Below are 27244 nucleotides of genomic sequence, written 5' to 3'. Positions count from 1 at the left end.
GAGGAAACATTCAATCATGGTAGGCCCTACACTTAAATGGTGTCTAGACCTATATCTATCCTATACCTAGTGGATAGACCTATATCTTTTATCAATAACCTGACACCATTATGATGTCCGAAATAACGGTCCAAATCAGTTTGTTATATCACTGGTCTAATGATGTCATCAACAATCAGATTGTAGCCCCTAAACTCCAAAACACCATAGGTAGGCCTACTTCAGAGAAACATGCTTAGAACTTTGTTATGAAATGCAATTGTAATTTCCTGTCAAAAGCTGAGTACAGGGTACAACCTATATTCTCCTCCACCTGGTGTCAGTTCAACAGGAGCTACAATACTTGTCATCTAGAGACTTGTAACAAAAGACATGATTTTTCCACACGTTCTTATCGGCTAAGTATTGTGACAATTTTGCATCTATAGCCTATTGATGGAAACCGTCTACAATAGAAGTGAGGAAAGTATACATAAAACGGCACTGTTGGTTCTTTAACTGACATCTCCACAGTCCTCTGTAGCGCAGAAAGGTGTTAAATTATATTTCAATATGATCCTCATTCAATAACTTATCCTCAATTTCCTGTTAGCCTATCAAGATATGTATAGCTAATATAGTGTAACAAAATGCAGCATTTTCGGGCATAATCTGCTAACTAACGACTGCTACACATTTTTCAGTACTTAACTGTGCCCGGCTGCTCACAAGAGTTTTGCCTTACATCTTTGAAGACCCGGAGTGGAGAGGTTTCTTCTGGTCTAGCCTTCCTGATCAATCTCAAGGGGAAGACAAGGAAGAGTCAATGCCACTGGCTCACTCTCTACTTAATGCGATTTGTGTAAGTTTTACATTTCAACTAAGAATAATTTGTTTTGTGAACATTGATGGTTGATATACTTGGCTATTTAGTATTTTTTCCTGAGGTATTTCCTCTTACTTTCTCCCCCTACACACAGTATATGGAGAAAATATTGTTTTTGTCTAAATTTTTGAGTTTGAGTTTTGAGTGGATATAAGCGTTTTGTTTTGGGTCCCCCTGAACCCAAAATGGTGGTTTAAAAAAAAAACCTGAATACCTTAGGAAAAAGTTGGTATTTAGACATGAAATAAGTGAACTCAGTACTCGACAGGACAGCCTGTTGCACTTGCCAAGGACAAAACTGGAAACGGGGAAGAAGGGGTTTAGATTCTTTGGCCCAAAAAAGTACAATGCTTTGCCACCCACTTAAAAAGAGTACAGTTGTAATAGGTTTAAGACATGTGTAAAGGAAATGTTTACCTAAACTGTATAGATAATTTTATTTTTTATTTTATGAATAGACTATTGTATTGTTTTATTTACTTAATTTGACAAAAGTTGTCATGAAAAACAGAGTTTGTACTTTGATGAACGCTTGCAAATAAAGACCTTATTTATATATTTATTTATTTATTTTATAGTAAGGTTGTACCTAATCCATAGAACCTCCAGGCCATTTCATTTTTTCAAAATTTAAATTTTTAATTGTGATTTTTTTCCCATAAACACCTATAAAGTAACGGGAAAGTCTGATTTTCTCAAAAAGGGCGGGACGATTTTGATATAGGAGAAAAGCCGGGTTTGATTAAAATAATGTGTTATGGTCCTTATAATTCCAAACAAAATAGTGCAACCCCCCATTGCTGTAACAATTACGGTTCAAAAGTTATTGCAACTTTTGTGATTTTTCTATATCAAATATCATAGAACTCCCACAGCTTACCCATGATAAAGGTTGTTGACAAACTTGGGAGAAAGTATATGTTAGATTGCTGATACCGTTTATATTAATTTGATTTGGTCAAACAACTATTCAACTATTGTAATAAAATATTTATAGTTCAGTGAAAAGGATGTTTTTAGTGTTAAGCCTCATAATTGAATTATCTATACAGTAGTATTTTCAATATCTGCCTTTTAGTTCTTAATGTTAAGAGGCGGTCGGACAGAGATTCTCGGCTGCCGACACTGGCCGTCACTTTAACATGGAGCGCATTTAATAATTCCTCGTTTTCTGGTCTATCCGTGTTCCAAAAATTATTTCCCACACTCAAAACATTGTAAATGTATGTAGGATTAAGACTGTACAATATAAAAATCATAATGTTTAATTATAAGCCGGATATAAAATAAATAATTTCTTACATTTCCCATAAGGAATTGCAATACTTTCTGCTAAAATATAAAATGACTGGCACTATAAACAATTCTAGTTCAAACGCCATATTGAAGAGCATATATTCATTAGTGTATTGAGTGTGACAGATTTATTTTTCGATGGTTAACATTAAGTTTTGTATTTTTTTGTAAAAGCTTGCAAAAAATCCTCGCTTGCCGACTGAGTACTAGTTCGACGATGTCCCGGCCGATGGCAGCACAGTCGATTGTGGACTACAGAGCACGTTTTCAAACCGCGCCAAATAAAATTCATTTAAACTGGCCACAGATCTGTTTAAATAAATAAATAACGTTATGTCGTTACATCCCTGATGTATTATAATGCCAAGGAAATGATGATATTTAATTCACAGGAATCTAAGAATCTAATATTTTCGGACTGTGTATTTACCGTATGTATTAAAATATTACTGTCATCAGAGATAAAAGTAGTTCTACAACACCCGGTTTGATACAAACTATTCATCAATATAAAACAAGTTCTGTTAGAATAAACGTCTCTTTTGGTCATACTTAGTACGTTGATTAAGGACTTAGCTGTATAAAGATAGCTGCTGCAATTTACACAATTTGATACAAACTATTTGTCAGTAAGAAAACAAGGTCCAGTGGAACAAAAGCATTTTCTGACATACGTGGTATATACGATTAAGGTCTTCCAGGAACCAAATCCACCCTCCGGACCAGCACTGCGTCGTAGCCAAGCCGGCTTCTGACTCATGGATTATCTTGGAATTGCGATGTCCCGTTTTAGGTCTATAATATTTGAGCTAAGATAAAACCCCAAGTGCCCATCCGAAATCCTTTTTATATATTAGAGGCACAGGATAAGGCAAAATCTAGAAAAAACAGCCAGAGCCAGATTGCAACTTCAAATGGCTTTGAAACGTAAAAATACGACACATAGGACCTACTGTTTTTATTTTTTTATATTTAAATCCTTCCATCTATCTATAGAAATAAAATACAGTTTTGTCTGTAGGCCTACATTGCTTAGAATCATGCAGTTTCTGGTTATATTATGTTTCATAGCCTAAGAAAGCCGAAACGAGTCTTATCTCAATTTCTGTCTGTCTGTCCATTCTTTCATTCTGTCAGTGACGCCAAAATGTCATTTTACGCGGCCTACTCCTAGAAAACTAGAATACCTTTTCTGTATTTACTGGATTAGTGAGTTTCTTTGGCTATAAAAACATGGCCCCGCTTCTTTGAAAACAAAATAACGAACCATCAAAAACCCAATTTTGTTCGATTTTTGTCAAATTTTCTTCCAATGTTTACTATTAAATTTTATGAAATAACGATCAGCTATTTGGATTAGTTCTCACTTCTAGCTGTAACATATGATATGTTTACATTAAATACTGTTTACAAATACCGCAACCATTTCCGATCAAGTTTTGTAAGCACATCCAAACCAAGTGGGATTAAAAACGTTGTGCCGTACTTAGCCGGTTTAATTAATTGCAAGTGCAACGATTGTTCTTGAGTTTTGATAACCGGGGAAAAGACCGTGAATCAGTGTTGTATAGTGCTCAGTGCTGGGAAACTTGCATGTTTTAATCATCTTCACCATAACATAAAAAAAGTTTCCACTCATTGCGCTTCAAGGACAGTTGTGTTAAAGTGCAAAGTAAAAAATCACAACTGCAGTGGGTGATCGTGGATGTTGCTACGATCTTGGAAGATCTTTCTGATTTCGCTGTGATCGTAACAGAGGTTGAACTTACAGATGTAGCTAAACTCGCTTTTCCTATGTGTCACTTTTGGTTCCTACTTACCTCTTTGTGCTGCAATCGTTGGACCATACCGCAAATCTTGGCCTATAGCCCATCTCTTGGGTAGGCCCTACGTAGACCTAATTATTCACAACCACATTTCGACAACGATATCGGTACTTTTCCCTAGAATACATAGCCTTCCTACTTAGGAAGTAAAACTACAAAGGTCCAAAACCCCAGATTAGTGCGTTTTTTGTCACATTTCCTCTGAATGTTTTTGCTAGATATACCTATCATCGTTGAGAGATTACGTAATCTTTCAAATAAGAACCCTTTGTTTGGATAAAGGTTTTTTCTTCAAACTGTCATTAATATGTTAACATTAAAATCTGCTTACAAATAATGCTATAATGGGAAATAACTTTGATTTTCGAAAAAAAAATCCAAAACCAAGGGAGATTAATAACTTCGATACTGTTTGAATAGGTTTGAATAGGCGAAACATGTTGTGAGTTCTACTTACTACAATTGAACTGTTGACGTAAAGGTGCGTACCTCATATTAGTCTAATTAAACAGTTCAGGGGCAACATCATGAATTTTAATTTTACTTCGATACTGATACCAAGATACCACATCAAGTGAAAGATTTTTTGGGCAAACCATAATGAATTTTTAAAGTTAACGTATCAATGTTTTGTGGACTGTGCATTTATTTACTTATTTATATATTTGCCAACGGATTTACACCAATTTTACAGTTTGATTAGGATTAGGCCTAAATACGATTATCATAAAATTTGATCACAACTTTTAAATAAATAATTTTGTTTGTAATTTGCTTTGGTTAACGCGTAGCAAATCTCCAAATTCAATTCTGTATTTTTTGTGAGTATGTCTGTTGATAACGCATTAATGTCCTTAATTCTCAGTGTTTCGTGGAAAAGACAAGAGCACCTTTGTAAAAGAAAATTTCAACCTGAATAAAGTGTGCAGTAGTGAGATTGATGTAGTATTTTAACTATTTTAAACCAGTGTGAAAGGTAAATTTCAATTACAGGCCTACGTTAGGGCTATGCCTCATAGATCTAAAAGAAATTCCTTCTATCAATAGATATAAAATATGGACTAAGACGATCGGGTGACATTATATTGCGAAGCATTTGTATATTCAGTCTTTTGTAAACATTCAGTATTTTTCATAGGTATTTTATTGTAGTTTAATTAGGGACAATATTTGTAATTTTTTTATATAGGTTCGAGCATATACTTTAAAGGTTTTATTTATACATTAAGTATTATATATTTTTTTAACGTTTAACATTTATTTTTACGTGATTTAATGTTTGTAGTTTGTGTACATATACCTTTTTATTTTTTACGGTCTACTAAACTGTGAATTTTCTTTGTAACCAATAATTTTACAAAAACACTTTGATATACTGAATTATTTTGTTTTTTTAAGCTCTTTAAATAGGCCTGGAGAGAAATTGGGAAATTTTCTGTTTAGAGGGTCAAAAATTAGAAAAACCAATTTTTACCCCATAAAACCACGTTCCCATGGTCCGATCATGCTGGTTTGCGAACTCATTCAAGTTTATCCCGCCTCCCGCCTTACACCTTCAAACCAAATTTCTTCAAAATCGGACAAAAATTACTCAAGTTATCGTGTTCACGGACACACATATATATAAAAATTTGAACGAATGGTGTTTTTGGCCTCTGGGGACATCAAAATGAAAAAGTAAATCGGTCCCGGGCGTAGGTCTTACCATGCCACTTACGGTAATAGCTACCTCATTATAGGGAAATCGCTAAAATGTATGGGATAGGCCAAGTAGTTACATTATTGAGCCCAGTAGCACTAGTATATTATTTATAATTGATAATACATTATCATGTATTTTTATATTGAAATTAAGTGTATAAATCAAAATGTCTTACTGAAAGTGTTATTTGTATGTCCAAAACTTTTTTGTGTGGAAAATTAGCATATTGTGCGGTGACGATCTGAGACCTGCTGAGACGCAAAGGGTGGGTGAGTGAAGGTAGCAAACCAGTGAAAGTGAAACATCTCTAGCCCTGAGTGAAACATGCGGTGGGACAATAGACAAGGGCAAGGACACTGGCTGAGGGTAGTCGAGTTGATGCTTTCAAGTTTCTAGGTAACACAGGGTTGTCAACAATCTCAGATCCCGTTATGCGACAGTCACGAAACTGGTGGCCAAGGGTGGTACTATTACAAAAGTCTGTTTTGGGAGGACTGTGTTGTTGCTCGTGACGCCTGCAAAATATGGGATACGGGGCTCTATCCGACCGCCTCTTAAGAGAATACTGTATGTGGTTTCAATTATTGTAATGTATCCCAGCTAATAAGTACGAAACACTATCAAACTTAAATCCCTGTTTGCGTACCGTATTGTGTGTAAAGCTTCATTTGGGAAGAATTTTTGTTTACTAAAGCTGATTGTAGTTTAGTTAATGAATTTATTTATTTCCAGGATCTATTGTTCTGTCCAGACTTCACGGTTGCTGCAAATAAAAAATCAGGCCCAGTGAGTATTTTTTACCCTCTTTTAACAAGTAGGCTAATCTTAGATTAAATTACAACGATCATCCAGTTACATCGAATGTCATGGTATTACTAGGAAGTAAGAAGTAGGTCCAGGGGCCCAAATTGATTATTTATTTTTTTAGAGCAGTCAATTGCTTATTGCTTTTACATAAGATGTTTATGTGCAATAAAACACTATGAGGACTCTTAAAGCATTTTTTACTAACACTGTATATATGATGTCTGGTCAAAAAGTATCCGACCTTACATTTTATCTAGTAAAACAACAAACACATTGAGCTGCACCCTGGCGCATAGATCGAGGCAACTGTAATGCACCTCATGTGACCTTGAAATGGTGTCAGTTTGTTGTCGGACACAAAAAAAATGTGAAACTAGGTACTTAGTGTTTGTAGCTTTTTTGTGCTAAACAAAATGACAGAACAGTCGGAACAGCGATAGGCCTACTGCATTAAATTTGGCCTAAAACTGGGTGATACCCAACTACAAATGATTCTTAAGATTCAGCAAGCCTTTGGAGAAGACACTATGGGTGTAACAAAGATAAAAAAGTGGTACAATAGATTCAAAGATGGCCCCACTTTGGTGGACATTGAACCTCGTTCTGGGAGACCATCAACAAGTTTAAACGATCAAGTTTGAGTTGTATTGATGGAGGATCGATATAGCCTAATAGGCCTACTCTGTTCGTGAACTTGCGTTTGTACGGGAATGATACCAAAACCAAGGCACAGACATCCTAGTGGAAACACTCAACATCCCCACGGCCAAAAAAAGCAAGTTCAAAGCAACATACTGTCCGCAAGAGTAAAGAAGTCCCCTGAGCTCTGGCCTATTGGTAATTTGAAGGCGTTACACTTGAACGTTTTGCGCGACAATTAGAGCCGTCTTCACTGTACTCTGCTAGTTGTTAGGCTTTATTTTTTGTAGGTAATAGCTGTATGATTTTTATAAATATATATTGTAATATTTTTTGCATAGACATACAATCGAAGGAAACCCATTTTCTAGTGTCACTAAGGCAAATCAATTACCTTTCTACTTTATGGTTTTTGTTTAGTTAAATGTAACAATTTATATATCTATATATATATGATACGCTGAGCCAAATTTTGTGAACAGAACTCCTTCCTCATTTATGAACCTATTTTGATGATTAAAGTGTCAAAAAAATAGCCCTGATCGGTAGTTTTGCAAAGTGGTTTTCATTTTTTGAAATCTGAATTATATTTGGGCATGATCTTCCATCAAAGTTGGGTTTTCTCCCATAAGATTGACATGGGGGAATCAAAGTATTTAATTGGAATTTTCGTCTCCACTAATTTGGGAGAACGGCTGGGCGTAGAAACTTGGTAGAGGTGTCCAGAGAAAGGTCTCGGTCTGTATACTGCCCCTGACAGTTATAGAATAAAAGCCAGGTTCACTGTTCACTACAAGTATATTCCACTACACCTAACATTCCGAAGAGAGATTATATTGAAAAATATATGTAATTGATAAGGCTTACACAACTGACATCCGCATGTCTTGCGATTCCAGATTTAACAGTAACCCAGCTACCAATTTATCAAAACAGGGTTATTCATTTGCACAGAAGTACGGTATGATGACCGACGTGACGAAGGAAAAAATAAAACTTACATAGCTTTATGGTGGGCCTCCGTTTGGATTAAGAACGTGCCTTCTCAACAAACAGATGTTTTTCTAAAAAAAAGCATAGATTTAATCTGCATAACATTCATGAAATCGTGGAAGTGTTTACCACAAAAGATCCACCAAAACATTTTTTTTTAATATTTAAAGGTTCCTCCAAAAGCATTCTTCATATCCTATACTCTAATACGAGCAATGTTTGCTTGTATGTATGTATGCTTGCACCAAGATCTCGAAAACGGCTCCGACGATTTTCTTCAAATGTTGTAAATAGTTTATTTTTGGCCTAAAAACGAGTTTACTGCAGTTAGAACTGCCAACAAAAATCTAATTACGTAGAAAAATGAAACTGAAAGTCACATTTTTTTAACATTAGTCTTATGGGTTGCTAAGTAACCATGTTGGTTGTATTGAATAACAAGGAAAAAGTAAACAAAAGACTTGTAAGTAGTCTATCAACAGTATACTAGCAATTACAAAATACAGTACAAAAGAAAAAACATCAGTTGTTACTATTGAGCAAAGATTATACTGAAGATTACTCGGTACATTGTAGCAGGGCTTTTTATCTATGATTGTAATAAAGACTAGAAGTGTGGAGTGTGGGAACTGTTTATAACGATTAGATTAAGGTATCTGCAATCCTAAAATGCTATGGGATTGGAGGGAAAGAGGTTCACGACGTAGGAAGTGGTGAAGGAAGTAGTAAAAACGAGCTGTCCGGAGTGTGGGAAGTATTAATGACGAATAGATTAATGTATCTACAATCCTAAAATGCTAAGGGAAGGGAGGGAAACAGGTCCACGACGTAGAAAGTGGAGAAGGAAGTAGTAAAAGTGAGCATTCCAAGTGTGTGAACTGTTAATGACGATTAGATTAATGTATCTGCAATCCCAAAATTTCATGGGAAGGGAGGAAAACAGGTCCGTAACGTAGGAAGTGGTGAAGGAAATAGTAAAGGCGAGCAGTCTGGAGTGTGGGAACTGTTTATGACGAAGAGTTTAAGGTATCTGCAATTCTAAAATGCTATGGGAAGGGAGGAAAACAGGTCCGCGACGTAGGAAGTAGTGAATGAAGTAGTAAAGGCAAGCAGCTCGGAGTGTTGGAACTGTTTATTACGATTATATAAAGGTATCTGTAATCCTAAAATGCCGTGGGAAGGGAGGTAAACGGGTCCACAACATAGGAATGGGTAAAGGGAGTAGTAAAGGTGAGCAGTCCGGAGTGTGGGAACTGTTAATGACAATTACATTAAGGTATATGCAATCTTAAAATGCAATTGGAAGGGAGGGAAAGAGGTCCGCGACGTAGGAAGTGGTGAAGGAAGTAGTAAATTCAAGTACGGCAGTCCGGAGTGTGGGAACTGTTTATGACGATTAGATTAAGGAAGCTATAATCCTAAAATGCAATGGGAAGGGAGGGAAACAGGTCCGCGTCGAAGGAACTGGTGAAGGAAGTAGTAACGGCAAGCAGTCCGGAGTGTGGAAACTGTTAATGACGATTAGATTAGGGTATCTACAATCCTAAAATGCTATGAGAAGGGAGGAAAACAGGTCCATGATGAAGGAAGTAGTAAGGCTAGCAGTGCAGAGTGTGGGAACTGTCTGTGGCATTTATGTATCTGCAATTCTCAAGTGGTATAGGGAAGGAGGGCAAACAGGTCCACAACGTAGGGAGTGGTGAAGGAAGTAGTAAAGGTGAGCAGTGTAGAGTTTAGGAGTGGAGTAATGTATCTGCAATACTAAACTGCTTTCAGAGTAAACTAATGATTTTCCCCGAGCAAAGCTCAGTCCCCAGGTACTATTCTTCTAAAAGAACAGAAACCAGTTAACATATAACAATAACTCCTATGACGTATGACGTATTGTATAAGAAATATGTTATTCATTGAATGATCAACCATATTTTTGTAACTAACCCAATAGACAATATTGTTTTTACACTTTTTTATTACCCATTAAACAATGCTAAATGCTCAATTTTTTGTCGTCATAACACTGTCTAATTAAATCCCTCTCTCCACTATGTATAGTAGCACCACTTTTCTTTAAATCCATAGCTACAAGGACCTTAAAAAAAAAACAAATTCACTACGCGAACACACGAGACTGCACTGAATAATAGGACGTGACCACATTATGATAATCCACTTACCAAAACAAAGATATGAGTAATTATGTTTACAACAGTTGTTTACAGACAGACATCGAGGCGAGGCGCCCAGATGCTTAGCGCCTGCAAATAGTGCGCGATAACCTCCAAACATAGCTGCGTATCGCTCTGGCTCAAGGGACTTCTTTACTCTCGCGGACAGTAAAAGTCATGCTGATTTTTTTAAATGTAATGGGGTAGTTTATCAAGAGTTTGCACCTGAGGGACATAATCTCACTAAAGAGTACTGCAAGTCTTACACCGCATGCACAATGCATTGTGTCGCAAGCGCCCCGATTTGTGGCCACAAACTCTTGGTGGCTTCATCAGGACAATGCTCCAGAGCATTCTTCCAATATTGTTCAAGGGTTCTTGGCAAAACATGGCTTTCCTGTGCCATGCCCAGGCCCCCTACTCACCGGATATGGCACCGTATGACTTCTGACTGTTCCCTATCTTGAAAATGCCGCTTAAAGGGACCCGATTTTAGAGCAGAAATGAGATAATGCAAAATGTGACAGCTCTTCTGAAGTCCATTAAGAAGAAAGAGTTCCAGGATTGTTTCCAAAAGTAGTAGGAGCGCTGGAATAAGTGTGTAAAGTCCCAAGGAGACTCTTTGGAATGAGATAAGATGTTAAAACAAATTGATCAACATGCTCGGATACTTTTTAAACAGACCGATGTGTTTGTGTACTTACTATACCACGTCAATTATAACATAGCCCCGGACAACTAGTTTTGAAACATCAGTTAAATTTTTAAACCTCTTGTCTGCACTCACAAACGTGGAGTTATTGTGTACATAAACATTTGCACGGCCAGCCATAACACAATTATGGACACGACACAACTCAAGTGTAACTGCAGGAGAAAATAATGTCTCCAAGACTATGGGAGATGTGGTGCACGATTTTACTGTGATCATGGAGAATAATGATGGCTAATAATCATGATTTTGCTGCTATATTTGCAATATTTACGGTTTTTCCATTAGCCATTTATTAATCTGGCAATTTCACTAACTGGTTACTTTGTAACAAGTTTGGTCTGTGTTTGTAGGACAAGGCTGAGGACCTGCAGGCCATTGACAGTTGTGAGTACATTTGGGAGGCAGGGGTTGGGTTTGCACATTCTCCGCCTCACTACCCCCTCCATGACTCTGCTCGCACTGAGCTACTCAAACTGTTGCTTACCTGCTTCAGTGAGACAATGTATCAACCTCCTGTAGGTGAGTGGAGAGCAAGGCTACTGAAAAAGAGGTTGCCTCAGTTGCACATATGACGTTAGTGCTGCTTTTAAATTCACATAGCTGCCAGCTGTCAAGTTCATTGTTATTGTTGTTTGTTTTTCATTTATTTATTTTCACAGAACTTACAAAAAAAAAAAAAAAAAAACAACAATAACAAGTGGAAGCTAGTAGTAAATTAGTAAATAAACCAGAAGCACATTTTCAGTTATCAATTTAATCTTATTTTGTTTTGTCCATTTAACGATTTGCTGGTAGGTAATTCAATACCTTTGTTTTGTTTTTGGTGGCAAAAGATTAGCACAAACAGTTTGTGCTCTCATTTTCATCTCGTGAACTTCACTTTCACTAACTGACATTTTTAAATCAGTTTAATCTACCTTCCTTTAACTTCCACCAACTTAGGTTAAGAATACGCGAGTATCAACAGGAACAAGTCGGATTAACAATTAAAATTGTCAACTGATCAGCTGATCAGCTGATTAGTTGACGTTCAAAGCATTTTACAATTGAACTTCTTTTCTCTCAATCCTTAAACCTCTTTGGTCCGTTACCCGTGTTGTTATGAGAAAAACTATGCTGTTATGAAATTAAACTATTAGTGATGATCAAAACCAGAAATTTCGAATCTCAAAACCGAAACCAAAACTTTTAAAAATCGAATCCCGAATCTCAAAACCTTAACGCGAAACTTTTTTACTTAGCTGGTTACATAGGTCAAGGTTACAAATATAGGTAATAATAAAATGTTAAGTATGCAATCAAAACTGAAAGAGATCTACTCCTGACACTGACATAACATAAATATTTATCTGATAATCTTAAACTTAAATACAACATTTTTTTATAAACAACCAACATTAAAATAAATTAAACCCCTAACACCAACATAAACATAAATATTAGATTAATTAGAACATTTAGTAGTCAATATTTCTCTGTGTTATGAAATATTGATGTGAAACTGAATTGTACGTCGTTCGAGTTATAGTATTTAAGATGCCTTTTGAAGTTCAGAATACAATTTACTTGTTTCATTACTTTTGATGGTGATATGTATGCTCTATTGCTACGGACTTGTGTGGAAACAGTGTTATTTACAATAATAATGACACAAAAAATGTCAGCAGTTTTAAAAATAAAACTGCCAAACTCTTGAATTTTGAAACTTTTGAATCTCGAAACTTGGTGATCGAATCTCGAAACCGAAACTTTTCCAAAGTTTTGATGGTTTTGAGATTCGGTTTTGACACATCACTAGAAACTATGCTGTTATGAAAGTAAACAGCTGTTAAGTGAAAATTTTCAATTCTAAGAACTGAACTGAAATGGCTAATTTAAAAAACGGTTGTAGGTAAAGTTATTTATCAACACAAAGATAACCATTACATCTAAAGCTTAAATAGCAGTAACTTGTGTCACGTCAATTAATAATATAGTCTATTTTCATATAAATACTTGCAATAAATACTTAATCTACTCAGATTATTAGGGAAAAACCTTAACTACTTTATGAAATACTTTGCAACCAACAATTTATAATTGGCTTTTAACGAAGAATAAAAATTCTCAGACAACTTCCTGTCTTCCAAGGCTATTTCTCATTACAGCACAAATAAAAAGGGGGCCTGAAGGCAGAGCCCCCAGCGAGCACAAGGTGAATCTGTTTTTAATCTGTGGTGCACTAAAAAGTCTGTACAGTATTGTTCCGGCCAAATTACTGCCATCGGTTCAATACTGTATTTTCCTCAGTACAAATTCGGTTCAGTACAGCCTACAATAATTAGTAACTTTCAATCCACTATGGTAGACAAAAAGTAGGTAGTTTTTCTCAACTCAACAGTAAAACTCATGAGACAAGCAAGATTTCACAATGGATTTACTTAGTTGCCACACAATGTAAGCAGACGGCAAGCACACTCATTACAGTAGACTCCCTCTTATCCGGACACCTTTTAACCCGACATCGGTTTAACCGGACTACACTCGGTAGAAATGATATCTCTTTAACCGGACAATTTTTATCAGCGCATCGGTTTAACAGGAATAGATCGGCAGGAAGTGGGCGGTACTGAAACGACTGTTCTCGTGGAAAAGATTTGAGACCAGTGGTCACGTGTCTAAATACGTAATAATCATTATTGGCTTATACAATATGCTTAAACGGTCCGTTTTAACGAGTTTTTGGGGACGTCGGTTTAATTGGAAAAACTGTTATCCGGGCTGGCCTCGGTCCCGAGGAGTCCGGATAAGAGGGAGTCTATACTTCTTCTTCTCTTCTCTCAGGGCTATGCATATCTAAGAAGATATTTGGCCACACCAACAAAGCCTCTCCATCTTGCTCTATCCTCTGCATCCTCCTCAGTTGCTCCTAGTTGCTCCATGTCTTTCTTTAATTGGCTCCACCATTTTTGTTTTGGCCTTCCTCTCGGTCGTCTTCCTTCGGGATTTCTTAGTAAAACTAATTTGAACTGATTTTGCTCCTCTCTTCGTAAAACATGTCCAGCCCATCTAACTCTTCGACACTAAAATTCACACACCACATCTGGATCTCTGTAGAGTTCTCTCAGTTCTCTGTTGTGTCTCTTCCTCCATCCACCACCTTCATAAATTGGTCCATAAATTTTTCTTAAAATCTTATTTTTGAATGTGATTAACTTCTTTTCTTCTTTTTTATTTGGTTTCCATGTTTCAGCTCCGTATAATAATACTGGGCTGATTATTGTCTTATAAATTCTAACTTTGGTGTTTTTGACAGTAACTTAGAGGACATCAGTCTGTTGCAAGCGTAGAAACATCTGTTTGCCAGATTTAGTCTATTTTGAATTTCTATTTCTTCTTTATTTTCCCTGGATAAGATAACCCCTAGGTACTTAAAATGTTCTACTTTTTCAAATTTATGGTCATCTACCTGCAGTGGGTCTTGGTCTATACCTTGATTTCTTGAAAATTGCATATATTTGGTTTTCCCATAATTTACTTTTAGTCCTAATTGTCTTGTTTGTTTTGTCCATAAATACTTTTGTTAGTTGGCGTAGGTCCTCTAAAGTTTTTTGCAAAAATGACGACATCGTCTGCAAACGCTAATATGTTAATTCTGGAGCCAATTGAAATTCCCTTATCTATTGTTGCCACTTCTTGTAGAGCTTCTTCTATTGCTAGGTTGAAGAGGATTGGGGAGAGCCCATCCCCTTGCCTTACCCCTGCATTTACTGTAAAGGGCTCCGAGACTCTCCCATTTACTTTTACTGTACATGTGGAATTCGCTACAGTTGTTCTAGCAAGGTTTATAAGTTTGGTTGGGATTCCAAATTTGTCCATCTTTTTCCACAGTTTCTCTCTATTTATGCTATCATACGCTTTTTGGAAATCAATAAATATTGCAAAAAAACTCCCTATTAAACTCCCAATACTTTGATATGACTTCTTTAAGGATAAATATTTGATTCATTGTGGACCTGCCTTTCATGAAACCAGCCTGATGATCTAGGATTAGTTCATTTGTATATTCTTCGATCCGATTTAATACTATCTTTGATAAAACTATGTACGGTATGCTAAGGAGTGATATGCCTCTAAAATTACTACATTCTTCTTTCTCTCCTTTCTTGTGAATGGGGACTACTATTGCTTCCCTCCATTCTTCTGGAATTTCTTCTCTCTCCCAGATTATTTTAATCAGTTCCCAAAGCTTTCCTATTACTACTCCCCCTCCCTTCTTCAGTATTTCTGCTGTTATCCCATCTCTGCCTGGGACTTTATTGCTCTTTAGAGCTTTGACTGCTGCTTCAACTTCTTCTCTGGTTGGTGCCTCAACCTTTGGTTGAACGTGATAGTATACGTCATCGTTATCTTCTTCTGATGCAAAGTCCACACCATCTACATTTAGTAAGTCGCAGAAATATTCTCTCCATCTTTCTATAACCCGTTGGGTTTCTGTAACAACAATGCCTTCTTTGTTTTTCACTCCATAAGGGTTTGGAGTGTAACCTTTTTTGAAAAAAGAGGGAGTCTATACTGTATAAGCCAAAAGTTATTTTTTTAATGGGTTATCAAAGTAATATAAATACTTTCAAAGTATTACTATGAATGTTATTTTATTACATTTCCTTGCTCTTTTTTGTTATTTTAGTTTATATGTGAACATGTCTCGTTAGTTACGGTTGTATATGTAATGTACAGACCTACACACAGCGCCCAACAAGTGGATACAATACTTGACGTCAGCGGAGAACCGTCATGCACTGCCGATGTTCACTTCGCTGCTCAACACTGTGTGTGCCTACGACCCTGTGGGCCTTGGTGTACCTTACAACCATCTGCTGTTCTCAGACGCACGTGAGCCTCTGGTGGACACTGCACTGCAGATACTCATAGTGACACTGGACCACGACACCAGCCAGGGTGATGATGTGAGTAGCTAAGGTTGCCTGCTACATATTTTTTCAAGGCCAATCCGGTTTCTTGTTCTAGAGGTCAGGCAAAAGGCCTTCTCATTTAAGTTTTAGTTGAAGATTCTTTAAAACACATTTTCGGTCTGTAACATTTTATTGTGCTCAATTCAATTCAATTATTGAGATGGGGGTGCCACCCAGGTGTGTATTTCAACTCAAATATGAGTGAATGATGAGTGTAGAATGGAGTGAGATGATCTGTGTAGCTTTGTTATTGTTACTGACTAAGACCAGCTGTTAGGAACATTAGCCAGGAACATTTATGAAAAGCCCAATGATCAAGGACAGCTGGGTCCAGTATCAAACAATTAAAAAGTTTCATACTTTTCTCAGGATCGAACCGGCGACCATATGTTCTTTCTTAGATAACTAGGCTGGCACTATAAGCACTGAGCTACCCAGCTAGTATAATATGTGATGTAAAAAGCGAAAGGGACCTCTTGTCGGTGGTGCAAAATTTAAAAGTGCGGCCAATATAAGTAAAAGGTTCCAAACGAGGACGTTATACGCTTTCTTCTGATACCAAAATCGTTTTGTAAATAGGTATGAAAAAACTGTTTTTATGCGTATTTGAAATTTTCAAAATAGTTTTTCTCAAAATGACCCTTTTCCATAGTAAAATTTCAAAGTCCTATAACTTAAAAAAAAAAACAAAAAAAAAAACTTAGATGCATGGGACTTGCATCAAGTAATTTGGAATTTAATAAGGAATTCAAATATACATATATATATACAAAATTGAATCTGTATATATATAAAATCTGTTTTGTATATAACTCAAAATCGAAAATTCTCGACAAGAGGTACCTATTTGCTTTCCACATCCTATATGTTGATGAAGTAATACATATTATCACATCTAAATAACAGTAACAGCTGTTTGAGAACGTTGCCTCATACCTCTGTAGGTACCCATGATATTAGCATTAGGTACATCTGTGATGATATGAGTAGACCAACCACATTCTATGTACTATTCATAGTATATTCATAGTACGATGTGCTACAGCCTATTATAGAAACTACACTGCAGATACTTGAAGTAAGGTTTGTTTTCGTGGTACATTGCACAATCGTCACTTCTTAGTGTGTGATGAGCTACTGGGACAATTCTATCCAGGACTTCATTAGCGTCAGCCTTTTTGGTGCAGTATGATTATTGTTTGAATTCTATGTCTATTTGCAGACTACAGCACCAGACAATCTGTTCATCAATTACCTGTCCCGTATACATCGTGATGAGGACTTTGCTTTTGTTCTCCGAGGCTTCACTCGTCTTCTCAACAATCCTTTGGTCCAGACCTACCTACCAAACTCTACCAAGAAAGTGCAGTTTCATCAAGAGTTGTTAGTGTTCTTCTGGAAAATGTGTGATTATAACAAAGTAAGTCCTAACACGGTTATGAACATTTCATTTAAATTAAAATCCTTTACATGTTGATGTACTAAGCTGATGTTCCACTGTACCAATCGAGGAGTGTGTCGGTTTTTGTACCTTGGTGCTAGACCAATAATTGATTGTCCAATGTCAATACCAGATGAACCGACCAATTGGCGCCACAATCTAACAATGACAAACCAATTGAAAAACCACAAAAAACTAAACCTAAAAATAGTTTGTTTAGCTTTTTGAACGTGATGTGTGTAATACAATACACCATCAGACAAAAATAAATGGAACAAAGACTTGTTTTTATTTTCATAGAATAGAATATAAAATACTAGCAGTGTACCCGTTCTTCGTACGGGGTTGGCGTATAAAATGCTTATTGCAGTTGTACTCTAGCTTTGCGTTTGCAATGGGGGAGGATAAGGCTTGAGAGAATTTTGTTCTTTATATTTACGGTATGCTAAAGTAGAGTGTAGTATTACTCATCTACCATAGCCATTCTGTTTTACCACTGCACCTAATCATTATAAAAAAGTAAATTATCAAACATTCACAAAATATCAATTATTAGGTATTTAATTAAAACATAAACATTACTGTAAACAATCCTACTTTGACAGTTCTCATTACAGCTTTTTGATGCTGCTTACTTCAAATTAGCTGTTATCATAATTGCAAAAAATATAATAGTGCACTCTGTTGGTAAACCTTTTAACTTTTTAATGCTATTGAATATCATAGAACCAACTTGTTTGGTCGAATCAGCTGACAATAGTTATTTGTGTAACTATTGGGAAAAGTGGCACTTTGCTGCACACGAGAGCAATGTTTACCTTTGTTGTTGTTAGGTTCAGCTGACAACACAAATAGGTGTCCTAGAGAAAGTAGTACGCGGTCCGTATCACTCCGCTATTTTTCCTCGGCAAGAAATGTGCTCCGCGTTTTGAGAATATAGTTCCGTTTTTTTTTTTGTAATTTTAAGTGGTTTCCGCGCCTAAAAAAAATGCTTTAAAGGTATTTTCTTGTTTATTAAGATCGTAGGAATGTTTTAAAAACGTTTAAAAGAAAAGTCCAGAAAGTTCAGAAATACCGAAACTATAAACACAAAATGACAGGTTAAATCGTAGTTATAATAGTCAATCAGCTGCTCATAGTATTATTATCTTTAAGTATTGCCAACCTATTTCCAAGCGTACACGGATTACATGCATAATAGAACCACGCTGTTTTGTGTTGTTTTGTTGGAATCCTGATGTGGGGCAAAGTATAAACCGTACGACAAAGTATAAACCTACGGCAAAGTATAAATATGCAGCAATTAGCAGCTTTCTGTACTATAAACAGTACAAGGAAGCCAACTTTGTCGGGTGACTGTAGGAAAAATTATTTAATTCTTTTTAAATGTGAATACCCATAACGTTAACATAGGAAACTCCAGAGCCACTGGGGCTGAGCCTGAAAGGAGTTTTCACATAACAATATGCCTATATGTAAATCGAGAGTGTGAGCTATCATTACCCCAAATTTCAGCCCAATCCGACCAGTATTTTTCGCGTTTACTTGTCACAAACATCCATTCATACATCCAAACTTTCTCATCTATAAGTATAAAAGAGGATGTTTGTATATATATTTGGCAGTGATAAACTCAGACACCGCCGAACCGATTGCCACGAAACTTGGTACATACGTGTAGAATTTCATGGAATATGTTTATACACCATCAATTTCGTGATCCGTCCAATCGGCTCCGCCCCAGTGGCTCTGGAGTTTCCCATGTTAACCTTATGAGAAATTGAATTAATGAATCTTAACAGCTGTTTCAATTAAACAAGTTGGTTCTGTTCTATGATGTTCAATAGCATTTAAGTTACAAGGATTACCAACAGGGTGCATCACTATTATTTATTTTACATTTATGACAACAGCTAATTTGCAACCAAAAGGTGAGTGAGCATAGCGAACGAACTTCAACCTGGAGGCGAGTTAGCGTAGTGAACGAGCTAACCTGAAGGCAAGTGAGCGCAGCGAACGAGCTCCAACCTAAATGTGAGTGAGCTTAGCGAACGAGCTCCAAGCTAAAGGGGAGTGAGCGTAGCGAACGAACTTCAACCAGGACGTGATTGAGCCATGCGAACGAGATCATCTTGAAAATAACCACCATTGTCATTAATAACCATGAATGAAAATAACCATTAATAATTAAGCTAGCATAACCTAGGATTAATATAAGAGCAATAATAAAGAATCGGTTATCTTTTGTACTATATGTGTTTCATTAGTTGTCGTACGTATTTTAATTTAGTTATAAGCACTTCATATACAATAAGACAATTAAATGTTACGGTACTTAAATTATAAATAGTCAAAGGCAAGACAACGTCTGCCGGGTTCAGCTAGTTTATAGTATTAGTAGGATTAGTAGGACTGAAAAACTTATGAACTTAGTATTTTTTCACACTAAAGCAGATTGGTGTACAGAAAAAGTGTAACTTTATATTTTTAGATAAATACCTGACAAACCCATATATTGATGGCTAGATTTTTAAATTAATTTAAATTTTCTATGAAATAAACATCTATAATATTAAAACGTGATAGGGTTTTTTTATTTCACGATTCTGAATCAACCACTTGACGTATTTTCATGATTTTTGTGTTGAAAGAAAGATAATTTTTAAGAACTAGGGAATGTCGAAGCCATAATTATAGGTTAGGGTTTCAGTTTTTTTGAAATTAATTTTTAAATTTTAAAAAGTCTAGCAGCAGACGCTAACATTCTACTCTAACTTTTGGTATAGTAACAGCTGTAAACATTCCGCGTTTTTCGACACAAATTCAGCTTTTGGATGAAAATGAAATGACCAAATGACATACGTAGAATTGCCTTTTCTATACTATGTGTAATGCTATAACCATTGATACGTTTATTATATCGCTAAGAGGATGAGAGTTTATTTAAATATACAAAGTAAAATAATAGATGTTCTAATTTATTTTTTTTGATCAGTCTTTAAAATATTTAGTTTGTTTTAGTGAAATATAATCTATCTATACTATTTTAAAGAAGAGTTGGTGTCTGTGTGTGAGTCTGTGTGTGTGTCTGTGTGTTTGTATGAGATAATCTCAAAAACTACTGAACCGACTGGGCTCAAATTGCACACAACTGAAGCTACAGCTCCGAGGATACATAATATAGAACTATTCCCGCTTCGATATTGTCCTAGGGCTCTGCCTCGTGGGCTTTCAAAAATTTGAGGTGAGAGATTTAAAAGTATTGATTGATGGTATCCATGGTAACAAAGAACAAACCTACAAAGTTTAAAAATGTAAACAAGCAGAACTCACAAACTGTCAAATGAATTTTGATTTCACAATGCCACACAGCTGGTTCAAACATATTAAAAATACTGCACGAATATTAGAACAGAGAGGGCAAGGATTATAAATTTAAAATAATGATGTCACTAGCCCAGGGCCGGATTTCCCAATAGGCCCGGTAGGCCCGGGCCTATGGGCGCAAGCTCCCAGAGGGCGCAAGGCCGAGAGAATTTTTTGTATATCTAAAAATAAAAATAAATAGTCATAGTTGATTTAAAAAAAAAAAAAAAAAACTCTGCTCGCTAATACAGCATTCTGATTCTGAAGTTGATGAAAAGAAATAATTGTTAGAAGATTTAAACTTTTTTCTGAACTACGCATCAATTTCATTACAACATTAGTACGGGAGGCTGTAGGGATGTTGACGAGCGCCCGAGCTGTACTGTACGCATCGTATTGCCACTATGTTGGCTCGGTGCTACTGATTGATCGGAGTAATTAGGGGCGCATGCGTGCTAGACACTGTTACCACCAAACACTCAAAACAAATAACTCACAAAACAAAAGTTATTGACTAATCTTTTGATTAGTTTACAAAAATCTGCAGGATCAAGTTAAAATATATAATACGTCGTGTTGAATATTTAAAAAAATGATTAATTTATCTTTAAAATTAACGAAAAAAATATTAATTTTAGTTTGCAACAGGTTTTTGACTAATTCAATACCCCCCAAAGCACCATTAATGCTGTAATTTTCTCCTCAGACCTAAGGATCGGTATGGTTGGCCGGAATATGTTTGGCTCTGTATTGCTTTGGAAATCTATAACCTAGATGCAGTACCAACATAGATTAAATATAACTCAAGTCGACTTCCTATCACTTTGTTAATTCAAATTCTTTTTCGTGTGTAGTTCACGTTGGTGACACTGGACGATAGTTTTGACGTACGGTACTTTTGTTTCTATTATTTTTAGGTTAGTTCTATGATTTGTTTTAATTTCTTGTAATATAACTAGGAGACGACCTATTGTTTATGATTATATCGTTTTATTTAGTATAAACTAAGTTTATATAACAAGAATTGTTTTCAGCTAATCCATAATGATGACGAATCTACTAAAGGAGTATGTTTCATCTATGGTATCACGTACTGTATGGAGTTCATGTTTTTGGGCCTGAAATTGGAATCAATTATCAATGGCCATGTTTTTTGCAAGAATGCTCAGTGGATTGAGTTGTTTTGTTTCAGTCCCACAAACATGAGCATTTACTAAAAGCATACGATTGCTAAAAGTGTTTAACACGGCATTTTGTTAAGGCTAAATGGGTCAATTCTTCAAAAAACTTGCAATGACAAAATTCCGAAAAGGAGTGGTATTCAAGCAATTCACTTAGGCCTATGAACATGATAACTTTGACCAGACTAGGGGGCGGAAAATTATTTGGGCCTAGGGGCGCCTAAATGCTAAATCCGGCCCTGCACTAGCCCTATTGTAAACATTATTTAACATTACTTAAATGGAGCTGTCAAACCATATGTTATTGTAATTTTATAAGTATATGATTCTTTCAGTTACTTCATTTGTTTATGTTTATGATCTATTATACTGAGTCTGTTCTAATATTTGTGAAGTGCTGTAATAATGTTTTACTGGGAAAAATTTGTTGTAAAAGAAATCATTTATAGATACCGGTATAGGAACTAATTAAGATTCTATAATCATTGCAGTATCAACCTAGGTCCTTATCCTGAGTTTTATGAGGTTTATTTCTTTGAATTATTTTTGTGTAAACCAGTAATATATAATCCCCCTGCCGCAGCAAATCTATAGACTAAGCGAATTTCCATTTGCCTGATTATAATTTCACAAAAATATGTTAGAAAATTACCCATAATTTTCCATATTTATTTATACTAGTTGCTCTGCCCGTGCTTCGCTACGGGGTGAGAATGCAGAAAAGAATAATTCGGTTTTACTTTAAGATACTATAATATACTATGAGAAACAGTTACAACACACTTACCAGGAAACATAGGCAAAAGCTCAATCCTGCTTATTGATTATTTAAATCAAGATCTCTAAATGTATTACAGTACTATCATTTTATAAAGTGTATAGCATTTAAAATGTATGCAAAAGTATAATTCATTGACCACATGGCACCAAGAAACGATTCTCCTTGTAAACAAATAAAATTAAATAGCAGAACAGAATTTCTAACAACAGCAGTCGTTTCATAACAATATTTGTTTCCCATGTTAATCTTATGGGGAAATACAAAACTTTAAAGGGCCCCCAAGCCTCACTCTCTAATTATTCCCATAAAAAGAAAGTTTCCTGCACAACTTCACGTTACGCTCTTTCCAATGACACCAAAAACATGTCAATCGGTTTAGTAGTTTCGGAGGAGTAATTGTCACAAAAAACCTGCTTGCGTATTAAATAAGTAATCAAATCAAATCAAATCAAATCAAAATATCTTTATTCGTCATCTGTACATGCTTGGTACATTGAATAGTGTCAATGAATAGCCTATATTACATTTAAAATATTTGTAACATAGGCCCTAAAATTAAATATGTAATAAAATAAAATTAATAGTACAAATTTTTAAAATATAGAAAAGAACTTAAGTTACAGAATGGTTTTAAACATCAGCACTAAATGGACTAAATTAAATTAAACTAACTAACCAGCACCTCTATAAAAATTATCTAGTGAGTAAATAGCCCTTTCAGTCAAGAAACTTTTTAATGCACGTTTGAATGAATTTAAATTGTTGTTATTTTGAATATAACTTGGTATGTATTTCAAAAATTTTGATCCATTATAGGTTGTTTTCTTTTCAAAAAATTTTAATCGATGTTGATCAGTCTGGATTTCATTCCCACTTCTTGTATTGTAAGAGTGTGTTTGATTGTTTAAAGTAACTTTTTCGTATTGGATTTTACGTAGATGATTGAATCATAAATGTACTGTCCATAAACTGTTAAAATTTTTAGGCCTTTAAAGTGTTCTACAACAGATTCATCTTTTTGCAGTTTTAACATCTTTCTGATAGCTTTTTTTTGGCTTCTTAAAATCATATCTAAAGAAGTTATGTTTGCAGAACCATAGATGCATAAACCGAATGATATGTGTGAATGGACGAATGAAAAATAAATTACCCTTAAAGTTTCAGTATTACAAAGGCCTGACATTTTTGAAAGAGCATGTATCCCTGAATTGATTTTGGAAAGTACTCCTTTTATGTGATCATCCCAACTCAGGGTTTCATCAATCTTCAATCCAAGACAATTTGTAGTATTTTTTCTTTCTAAAATTTGACCCTCAAAGACCAACTGTGGGTAATGTTTGAATTTATTTTGAGGTGTTCTAAAATATACAAAATTTGTTTTATTTATGTTCAATTTAAGGTTTTGTAGTGAGCTTAGTGAGCTGACAGATTTATCAGCTGACAGATGTTTTAAATAGTTTATTGAATTTTGGTTGCTATGGAAAGAAAAATAAACAAAGAGACATTCTTTTAGGCTTTTCAACCAAAGTGGTTCATTTTTATTTGCTCTAAACAATTAATTGTTAATTACTTGTAAAAGTATGATAAATTAAACAATAATATTTAGTGAAAACCTCTAGACTTTTATTTAAAGTATTTATCCTATTTAAATGAGGTTCTTTTCACTAAAATTGGTGACCCCGATTTGAACACATCAAATAAGAGTCAATGAAGAAGTATTGGCAAGACTAAAACTGATGGAAGAGCAAAACCAAAATCTCAGAAAACAACTTAATGATGTATTTGGAGTTGACTCTGAACATTCAAGACAAAATCATGATTCAGAAGAAGATCTTTTGGTTAATCCAATGAATCAGAAAACTCAAGAATGAAACAATTCAGTAAATCCAAGACCGTCTGAAAACATAACTTCAATTCAATCTCCACAATTAAAATTTCCCCATTTTTGGCGTGAGAAACCAGGACTTTGGTTCATACAGATTGAGGCAATTTTCTCTTTATGGCACATTTTTGATGAGAACCTTCGTTTCACACACGTTGTTACACACTTAGATGAGATGACTGCTTCCGAAATAGAGGATTTACTCTCAAACCCAAATCTGGAAAACCCTTACACGAGCCTGAAGAAAGAATTAATAAGAAGATTATCAGTCTCGGAACATAAGAGAATTAAACAGTTACTCGTAGAAGAAGAACTCGGTACAGATACGCCATCACACTTTCTCAGAAGACTGAAATCGTTAGCTGGCAGCAGCGTTCAAGATGACTTGCTGAGGATCATCTGGATGCAGCGACTTCCTGCGCATATTCAAGGCATCCTCCAAACCCAGTTAGGCGCTGGGGTCAGTACCGAATCATTGGCCATTACAGCGGACAAGATTCAGGAGGTTCAACCTTTGAGTTCACCTGCAATGAGCTGTGACGCTATTTTGTCAAACCGAGGTAAGCCAACAAATACCTTTTCTCAGAACCCACATAGTCACAACAATCTCAATCAAGGAGGAGGTTTTGAGGCAATTTTGGAGAAACTTTCAATGCTGGAGGAGAAAGTCAACTGTCTTTCAGACGACTTGATGACATATAAAAATAGTAAGTTCAGATCGCAAAGTCAGAGCCAGCCCAGTAAACAGCATAGTACCTCACCCCACAATGACATCTACTGCTGGTATCATAAACGTTATGGATCACGAGCCACCAAATGCGTGACTCCTTGCACTTATCCTTCTACAAAAAAACGAACTAGGCAACTAGATGCGGTGTCGACTAGTTGTCATGTGCCTAGACGCCAAACTCATGAATCACCCGGAGTTGACAGCAACCACAGCAACAGGTTACAAGTAATTGATAACAATTCAGGCTATAAGTTTCTGATAGACACAGGTTCAGACGTAAGTTGTATACCACTAAATTTAGTCAAAAGACCCTTAAAACCATCCGGGATAGAACTCAGAGCTGCAAATAACTCTGAAATACCCACTTATGGTAGTTTATGTCTCAACTTAAATATTGGTCTACAAAGAACTCTAGTCTGGAATTTCATAATAGCTAAAGTAAGCACTCCAATCATTGGTTCTGACTTCCTAGCTCACTATTCTTTATTACCTGATTGTAGTAACGGTTTCTTAATTGACAACATTACAAAATTAAAAAGTAAATGTCAGTTCATGAATACTCAGCAATATAGTATTAAATTAATTACTTCCGACCCATCAAACTATCCACTGTTATTGGAATTTCCAGAAATCACAAAACCTTTAGGAGGACCAAGATTTATTCCTCATAACACAGTGCATTACATAAATACGACTCCTGGCCCACCAGTCTCATCAAGACCAAGAAGGTTAGCTCCAGATAAATATAAAATTGCCAAATTAGAGTTTGAATCGATGGTAGCAAATGGAACTGCTTGTCGTTCCAAAAGCCCATGGTCATCACCACTTCATATGGTACCTAAAAAGAATGATGAGTGGCGACCATGTGGCGATTACCGAGCATTGAATGCCCGCACTATTCCAGATTCTTACCCTGTTCGACATATCCATGATTTCTCAAATTGTTTACACGGTAGTAAAGTTTTCACTACCAATGAATGAATTTATTGAATCTTAAGCTAATTGATTACGACTCAAGATTTCACCATTAAAACCAACAAATATCAAGCTGTGATAGATCTTGTAAAGGCATATACCCAAATCCCGGTTAATAAAGAAGACGTGCCCAAGACTGCAATAACGACCCCATTCGGTCTCTTTGAGTTCCCGTTCATGTCTTTCGGTTTGAGGAATGCTGGTCAAACTTTTCAAAGGTTTATTGATGAAGTCGTAGAGGGACTAAGTTTTTGTTTCCCCTACATTGACAATATCCTTGTTTTCTCAAAAGATCCTGTCGAGCACGAAGAACACCTCCGTATTCTGTTCAAGAGGTTAGTCAAATATGGCGTCCTTATAAATGTGAAGAAATCTGTATTTAACACTGACTCGGTAGTTTTTTTGGGATATCAAGTCACCGCTGACGGAACCAGGCCTGTGCCTGATCGCATTGACGCCCTTCAGAATTATCCTTTGCCACAAACTGCCAAAGGTCTTAGGCGATTTTTGGGAATGTTGAACTTTTACCGCAGGTTTATTCCTCACGCTGCAGAATTTCAAGCCCCTCTCCACACTGTCCTTTCGTCATTAAAAGGGAATCAGAAAGTCCCTTGGACCGATGTATTGACTGAAAAATTCAGTAAATGTAAGGATCATTTAGCCGAAGCTACATTACTTTGTCATCCCAACGCTAATGGTAAATTAGCACTTTTTTGTGATGCATCGAATACTGCAGTAGGATCAGTACTACAACAATTGAATCAAGATGGAATATGGGAACCTCTGTCCTTCTTTTCCCAAAAACTAACACCTAAGCAAGCCAGTTGGCCCGCTTATTATAGGGAATTGTTTGCCATCTATTCGTCTGTTAAACATTTCAGACATATATTAGAAGCTAACTCCTGTACTGTCTATACTGATCACA

The 27244-nt window shown here is 35.9% G+C and overlaps 1 protein-coding gene across 2 annotated transcripts in view; it reads left to right on the top strand.

The window, feature by feature from the left end:
• Positions 1-27244, top strand: part of LOC129005449 (protein HID1) — an 84923-nt gene that overhangs the window by 1929 nt on the left and 55750 nt on the right. Inside the window, exons 3-7 of one of the 2 annotated variants that reach the window (XM_054434346.1) lie at positions 684-841; positions 6422-6475; positions 11359-11527; positions 15878-15957; positions 17186-17383. In XM_054434346.1, coding sequence (XP_054290321.1) covers positions 684-841; positions 6422-6475; positions 11359-11527; positions 15878-15957; positions 17186-17383 — 659 coding nt within the window. Of the gene's footprint in view, positions 1-683; positions 842-6421; positions 6476-11358; positions 11528-15727; positions 15958-17185; positions 17384-27244 lie in introns of both variants that reach the window. The other variant, XM_054434340.1, reaches the window with a different exon arrangement.

This window comes from Macrosteles quadrilineatus, unplaced genomic scaffold, assembly GCF_028750875.1.
Source record: "Macrosteles quadrilineatus isolate MER2022 unplaced genomic scaffold, UCM_ALF_1.0 Scaffold_1__1_contigs__length_201487025, whole genome shotgun sequence".
Classification (NCBI taxonomy): domain Eukaryota; kingdom Metazoa; phylum Arthropoda; class Insecta; order Hemiptera; family Cicadellidae; genus Macrosteles; species Macrosteles quadrilineatus.
The sequence above is the reverse complement of the archived record's forward strand: the minus strand, read 5'-3'. Positions and strand labels throughout refer to the sequence as shown.